General features: G+C 33.5%; 1 protein-coding gene across 1 annotated transcript; it reads left to right on the top strand.

Moving 5' to 3' along the window:
- The first annotated feature begins 6,137 nt into the window (after window positions 1–6,137).
- LOC113735995 (F-box/kelch-repeat protein At3g23880-like) lies at window positions 6,138–7,120 on the top strand. Its single transcript, XM_027262950.1, has 2 exons — window positions 6,138–6,698; window positions 6,809–7,120. The coding sequence occupies exons 1-2, from the start codon at window positions 6,138–6,140 to the stop codon at window positions 7,118–7,120; spliced, it is 873 nt and encodes a 290-aa protein (XP_027118751.1).
- Window positions 7,121–8,198: the final 1,078 nt, after the last annotated feature.

Genomic DNA, 8,198 nt, shown 5'->3' on the forward strand with positions numbered 1-8,198 from the left:
CCGTCAAGATTTCATTCATCATTCAACATCCCTTAAAAACTTGATAATATTCTATGTAAATACTAGATTTCAAACCCCCCCCCCCCCCCAACAAAAGTTTTCAAGATTTACAAAGATACCTAGTAGAAATTAGATTTTGGCCTTCAAGATTTTATTGATCCTTCAACATCCCTTAAAAACTTGATTATATTCCATGTGAATATTAGAGTTCTCCCCCCACACACCCCCCCTCCCCAAAAGTTTTCAAGATATACAAAGGCACCTAATAGAAATTAGATTTTGGCCTTCAAGATTTTATTGATCCTTCAACATCCCTTAAAAACTTGATCATATTCCATGTGAATATTAGAGTTCTTCACCCCCCGGGGCACGCCAAAGTTCTCAAGACATATGAGGGTATCTTCTTAAATGCACGTCGACACCCCTTCCCCTATTCTAAAAGACACAGTTAAACAAAGTTTCAATTTATCTTTATTATTGTTAAAAAAAAAATGACACGAGTAGTTCTAGTAGTACGATTTGATTATTAAGTTTTATCTGTGTAGATATATAAATTTCTAAAGGTACTTTAAGCTTTTATATCAAACAATTATTTTATTGCTAATGAAAATAACATCCTATTATATCCTCAAAAATATTGTAAATAATTCAAAATAGACGAGTAACCATGTCTTCATCTAAATTAATTCAGAATATAATACAACATGGAGAATCTCAGTTTTGAGGGATTTCAAGTGTGTTTTTTTTTTTTTTTTTGCAATGTCAAATATTAGTATAGTATCTAAGTATAAGTGGAGTGTGCACTTACAAGATGAATCAAGCGTAGCTGTTGCAAAACTATTTTTAAAATATTTTTCTTATATGATAATGCTACCCAATCAGAAAGAGCTCAACCCATTATTTTCAAGTTATATGGGTAAACGCACCATATCATGGCAATGGCGCAGGAGGAGGCTCTGCGTTTGGCTCTTGTGCATTCCGATTTCATCCAGAAACTGCTAATGCTTTTCAACATCTGCCAGCATCCTGTCTATGGACGGCAAAGTCACTTTACCAGATAAAACGCCAGCTGCCCACTTGGCTCGTAGCTCCATCATGAGAAAATTTATTGTCCATCTGTCAAAAAAAAAAGTCAAAATTAGCTGATCAAAATTGACTCTAGAGTATTAATTAAGTAAAAACATTTTCTCTCTTAATTACAGTATATTCATTCAACTGTTATGAATATTTTGGTTTGCTATTTGTCCTTGCAATATACTGGTGCATATTTTTCTTTATTAAAAGTAGTGATTAAGAAGCAGCTAAGGAATAATGCCTATCAATACTAGTGCTACAAAATTAAGCGAATTAGACGATTTCACGTTTTTCACTACTTTTAGAACGTATTCTTTCAAATGAATATAAAGTCGGATGATTATAACGCTAATACCTTTATACAAATGAACAATGAAGAGAAGAAAATCAGACATTATATTCACTTCATGTATCGTTGTTCTATTGAATGGGTTTGGTGATACTACAAACTTTTAAAGAACTTTAGAGAAGATGATTTGCCATTAAAATTGTGGCCTCATAAATTAATTAAAGGTCCTCAGTTCAAATCTCTCTTTTTCCTCCCTATTGTACAAATCTTATTCCTCCCCTACTAAAAGGGAAATAAAAAAGCCAAAAAGAAATGGTGATTTGCCTCAGCCTACTATGTGTTTTCAACTCTCCAGCAAGAAAAATGAGTATATTTTGGACATTAAAACTTCAACGTAATAGGGAATTGTTTTTGTTTTTTCAGACGAGCATTGAAGTCATACATCAAAAGCACAAGTACTACCGGACTTAATAATTTTAGTTACGTTCATATTATTATGTGAAGTTATATAAGGGGAAATTACCTCAAGAATTGTATGTTTCAATCATATTTATAGTTCTGCCTCGATTTGCATATGCTACCTTGATTTAGGGGTGGACTATAATATTTGTTATTGGAAATGATAAATGTTCTTTCATACAACCGTTTTCAATGTTTGAAAACTTAACAATTATTTTAAGCTGCTAACAATAGATATACTGCATTATAATTTTGAGTGTACATTATTACATGGAGCATTATAGTCAAGTCTGAACCGGTCAAAATAGAACCCTTGAGCCCTATAGGCCCTGGCCTACATGGGAGGAGAAGTAGGCCTACATGGGAGGAGAAGTAGACTATAGAGTACGAGGCCGAAAAATAGGATGTACATTAGAGGACAAATAAATTATTAAAAAGTGCCGCGTTTGCTCCATTTTCTTTCAGTTTTCTCCTTATTTTATGGTTGAAGTCTACCATTCTTGTTTTTTAAGTTTATGTTTGAAATATGAAACAATTTACTTAATATCCATCAGTTTTGGACGACGACAAGAAAGCTCAATAAAACCGCTATATAGATTAACGCCTTCCTATGGGGAAAAGGAGTCAGTTCAAACAAACTGCAAAACAACGCCTTATATACAAGCTCAACGCCTTTTAGTGTTGATAAAAAATAAACCAAGCATATTTAGAAGTTTAGTAGTTTTAAAATTATATTTATTGTTAGGTAACTAGATTAGAATTAGGTGTCAAAGTTGGTTTAGAAAATAGAGTTAAGTTATGGAATTAAAAGTAGAATGGATTTCATGTTTATGTAAATAGAACTTTAAATCCACGTTTGTAGTTTGAGAAAAATTGGTTTATCAATGAACTATTATTTCAATTTCTCCCTTGCCTTCCCTTTGTTCACATTGTGATTTATCTTCAATTTGTCAAATAGTTATTGTGGTCAATCAAAGACTTGCGTGGCTTCTTTTGTGATTGCTCAACCGCGTTTTATTCTTGGGTTTTTCCTTCGTTGAGCGATATTAATCACAGTTCCCATGGCTTGCTAAAAGTTCAGAGATTAAAAGATTTCGTTGCGTGTTTCTCTTGCTAACATTTAGGCTTTAGCACGCATCCCGTGGGATGCTAAATAGGAGAAGACACTAGCATTGAAACTTGATGAGCGCAGCTTATGCATACAACAATAAAATTCAATTCATAGTTAAGTTTTAAGTTTATAATTTCCTAAATTATTCCACATGTAATTTTTTACAAGTATATGAGTCAAAAGCGAGTATAGAGTACTAAGAGTCGAACTCTCACAGGGAAGATAGTTAATTATTCACACTACTAAAACTTGTCTATTATTTATACTATCAAAAAATGAAAGAAAAAAAAATTACACTAGAAATGAACAAGAAAATCACACTAGAAAGCTCCTAGGATAATCGAACCACTAATTACTTTTGCTCGTGAATCTCGATTAATTGATTATTATTACCTCGACTAACTATAGCGTAATTTTCCCAAGCATATGATACTCACTTTCGCTAGTGAATCACTTATACCTGTACCTAATCCATATCTACTTTTATGGTTATGAAATCAACTACAAACTCATAAAATTTTATGAAATTTCTAATAAACAAGTCACAAAAAATGCACCTCTACTTTTATGAGTGTACTATCTAGATTTAATATTTCTTTAAACTAGTGTTAAATCCCAATTCTCAGTGCAAATTTAACACTTTAAAATTATTATAATTAATGGCTAGTTAATTATGATTATAAAAGAAAAAGTACTGAAAAGTTTGCTCAAGATAATAGCATCAAATAACCAAAGAAATATAACAAACAATTCATAGATAGTTCAACCAAAACCCAAGGCATGACTCTTTAGCTAAATATAAAGCAAATGAAAATACAATCTAATCTTGTATTATAACTAACAAAGGAATCAAATACAAGAGTTAAAGTATTGGGAGAGATCAAACCCCTGTCACTAGAGCTCCACTTCTCCATCTTCTACCTCAATCCTCATCCAAGCTAGCTAAATACAAAGATGGGATGACTAATCTACTCCTATACTAACCTAATCTGACTTAAGATCTAACATCTAGGAGATTTTAGTTTTAGATCTACATTTTATTGGTGTTTTTCTCTCATTCTCCAACTGCAATTTTCGTCTATGGAGGTCCCTTTTATAGGGTAAGGCGAAAGAAAGGCAATAATTGAGCAAGTTGCATAAGTTGTGCAAGTGGGTCAAACTTTCAGTTTCATAAACAGCACTAGAACCGGCTCAAGTAGCTTAGGCTACACAGCTCAGGCTACAGGACTGGTTCCACCTCCCCTGTTCCCTGACAAAATTTTCCAGCTTCTGCCCTGAAACTAGCTTAGTAACCAATGCCGATTTTGAGGCAAAATAACTATATCAAGGAGGTTGAATGAGCTTTTACACAAAACATGAAATTGTAGCCCTTTGAACTACTTTCAAATGGCACAAAAATCATGTCATTTGGAGGTTTAGATGCCGAGATATGCCGAAAATACTCAAATAGGTCGGATGAGCATTGCAGCAGAAATTTGCTTTAGTAATTCGGACTTTTGGCTATGATAGTGTGAGAATTGGACTTTGATGACTTGATAAGAATTGTATAGCATTGTTTTAGTTTCAAAATGAATAAAGAATCATCTCAAACCAATACTTGTAAATCGAGTTATAGTCAAAATACCAAAATGTGTCATGTCCTCCAATCCATTTCTTCCTTATTTCTTCATTGTATCATCATTTTCACTTCATGTCAACTTCAAATACGCTTTAAATCATCAATAATTGTTCAAAATGGCTTGGCACTTAATTTCATTTGATGACTGACATGTTAAAACCTACAAAATATGAAGTTTTCACCACTTAGTACTATCAATATGCAACTTTTTTATTTTAACCACCAAATTCAAAAGTCAACTAAAAACCTAGTTATTCAACCTCTAAAACAACTAAAACACGCCAAAACCAACTTAAACAACTATATAAAAACATGCAAAACAAGCACTTATCAACTATCATCATCATCATCATCATCATTATTTGATTTAATAATAAACCTGCAATTGTATATATGAAACAAACCTCAATCCAAGACAAATAAGAAAAAATATGAAGAAAAATAAATAGCAGAGACTTTTTTTTTTTTTTTTTTTGCTTTGATCAACATAATGTTTCTGACATTTAAAGTTGTAGTGTAAATGACAAATTTGAGAGATGACAATAAGAAAAAATAAATAGGTATTTCCGTATTTTGTACTATAAAAGATTTGAACAAAACATAGGAATACCTTTTTTTTTTCTCATTTTGCCTTCTTTTAATTGTTAAAATTTATTATCTTTTCTAAAGTATTGATTTTACAAATATATTTAGTTAATAAAAGTGCAGAAAGAACTCTCGTTTGTTTACTATTTGTATGCATTTTGTTTTTAGTTTACTCGACTTTAAATCGAATAATAATTATGGAATTGTTTGAAAAGAAAATGAAAAAGCTATCAATAGAGCTCCTTAGAGGCTACTCTTTGGTCTATGTTGATTGGCATATCGAGATAACAGCAATAGCAATAAACAAAATCAGTACAACTTTTTGGGTGAGGATTGGATTGAGTTGTGAGAGGGAAGGAGTATAAGTACAAGTTTTTGAGTTCAAAGTCTCTCAATTACCAAAAAAAAAAAAAAAAAGGTTGTACAACTTCATTAGGAGGACAACATGGTCAATTTTTGTTAGTCAAATATACCAATTATTAAATACTTTAACTAAACTTTGTTAAAATGAGTTAATATGACAGCATGTCTAAATTTAAAATGAAAATAGATATTTGATCAAACCTGAAGAGGAAAGTAAAATTTACCTTTAATTACTTAGATTTGGCTTGATGGAACCATTTATTACCAAATATAAAAAGTTAAGGGACTTAGTGGACATATTTAAAAATCAAGGGACGAAATAGAATACCCCGTAAAAAAGTTGAGAACTACTGATCAAGACATTTATCCTTAGCTTCTTTTGGTCGGAGAAGGAACTTCAACCCTTTCAAAGTGGGACGACACAAAAAAAGCGTGATTAAAACCGCTTCCAAAAATTGAAACCTTCCTAATTAAAAAGCTACTAAAAACGGCTTCTATATAAGTTCAAAGCCTTTAGCGCACGATTCTAAATAGGATATAGCTTACGCAGAAACCCTTGAAACCTATGATTCATGGAAACCAGACTCTTCTTCCAAAATTAGCGGCCATCTTTTTCTACTACTTCGATCCTAGATTCAATGCCAATAGCAACCGTTCCAGATGAACTTGTGTACGAGATCCTGTTAAGGCTTCCAGTGATATCTCTGTTGAGATTCAAGCTTGTTTCAAAATCATGGTTGTCATTAATCTCAAGCTGCGAATTCGTCAAAGCACATCTCAAATTCAATGAAAAGAACCAGCAAGTCCTGTTTCAGGGCTATGATGCATATGCTCAAGCACCCGGTTTTTATCTCAAACATTATTCTCTTAATTCTTTATTGGATGGAGAGGTGGATCCTGCCGATCCTGTTAGCCTTTGTGACATCTTCCATGAGGCAACCGGCTACAAAGTTCCTTATTGTCGGGCGTGTTGTAATGGGCTGATTTTCACTGCCTTGAATTATAAAGATTTTCCCTTGTGGAACCCATCTACCCGAAAATTCAAGAAGTTGCCCTACTCAGGCTTACCAGAGGTTTCTGCCCCCGGTTGGACCTACTTTATGGCCTATGGCTTTGGATATGACGAGTATAGTGATGACTATAAAGCAGCAGTAGTAGTGTCATATAAGGATGCTCATTGCGATCGCACTTCACCTCAGGTAATGGTTTAGAGCACCAAAGCTGATTCTTGGAAAAGGTTGGAGAACTTCCAGGATTTGTGCTAAGTGGCTACTGCAGTGTTTTTGCACAAGGAAAAATCTATTGGAAGTCCACTAGTTATGATCGTAGTCCTATTATATCTCTTGATTTAGCAACAGATAAATGTGCAGAGGTGGAGGAACCGAATTATCATAGCCCATATTACACAAATTTGGGAATATGTGAGGGGAATCTCAGCTTGATCTGCCATAGTCGTGGTTCGCTTCCCTCTGAAATATGGGTTATGAAGGAAAATAGTGCTGGAGTATCTTGGATTAAGTTGCTTGGCAATCTGTGCAATGACTTATCAATAGCATTGCACATATCGTGCAGAGGGGAATTTCTGGGGGTGTTTGATAGTAGATTAGGACTTTGGAACTAAAAAGATCGTTCACTCAGGCGTGTCAAGGGAATAACTGAAGACAATATCACAGGAGCTTTTTGTTTCATTGAAAGCCTCGATTCACCTGGTTTTTGATAGTGCAGCCTAGACAATGGATTGGATATTGTCATAGATTTGTAGTTAACATTTTCTTGTGTCTTCATCATAGTCAATTAGTTGCTTACCCATTATCAGTGGCGAGTAATGTTCATTTGGAACTTCTTATTGTCCTCATTACTTTTGCTTGGAGCTGAATTTAAAAAAAAAAAAAAAATCTGATGTTCTTTACTTTGTTTGACAAATGTACTTTTCTGTATGATCCGGTTTACATGCTATGGTGGCGTTAATTTGTAGATGACTGGAGATTGAGTAAAACCTGAATGTGGAAATTACGTATACAACCTATTGCATTCTGCTGCTGATTTAGCTTTCTCATTTGTAGCTTTGAATTGAGGTGCTGGACTAGCATAATCTCGGTATACTGTTCGAGATTTCAAAATTGTAGGATCAATCATAATCTTGAAAATGTTGCTAGGATATCATTTTTACTTATTAATTAGAGGGTTAGTGTAGTGTGAGGCAAAATCATTTGTCCCTCTACTCTGTTTCATCCTTTATTCTTGAGTTCCAAAAAAAAAAAAAATTTAATGCCTCGGGCACCACAATAACAAATAGAAAGCTTTTTCTTTTTTTTTTTTAAGGTTAAGCTACATTTGGCAGTTCTAATGGAATATACACTGTGCTTAATGATACAAGAATTGTAGGTTTTAGGCATGAAGGCAATCCCTATAAGTTAGAACTATTGGTTGCTGCTGCTGCAAGCCAAACAAGAAGCAAAAACTAAAAGAAATTGGGTTTGTTACAGATATATCAAGTAGAGGAGAAAAACAGAGGAGATAATTGTTAGCAAAATTAGGAAGAATTGGAACTTCTGGTTCAAGTAACGCCAAAATTTAGCCTTGTCAAAGTGACGTGAAACCTCTTTGCCCTAGGATAGCAAGATACTAAGATTTTATCTTTTTCATCCTGAATTCTCGAGTTACCCACGTTAATTTTCGCCTTTACTTTTTGCTAATGA

The sequence above is a fragment of the Coffea arabica genome, chromosome 3c, assembly GCF_036785885.1.
Source record: "Coffea arabica cultivar ET-39 chromosome 3c, Coffea Arabica ET-39 HiFi, whole genome shotgun sequence".
NCBI classification, from domain to species: domain Eukaryota; kingdom Viridiplantae; phylum Streptophyta; class Magnoliopsida; order Gentianales; family Rubiaceae; genus Coffea; species Coffea arabica.

Bases quoted from the DNA above. Each gene is read 5' to 3' on its own strand.
- LOC113735995 (XM_027262950.1), top strand. From the start codon at position 6,138: ATGCCAATAGCAACCGTTCCAGATGAACTTGTGTACGAGATCCTGTTA. The intron at 6,699-6,808 runs GTAATGGTTTAG...ATCTATTGGAAG, and splicing joins GCGATCGCACTTCACCTCAG to TCCACTAGTTATGATCGTAG.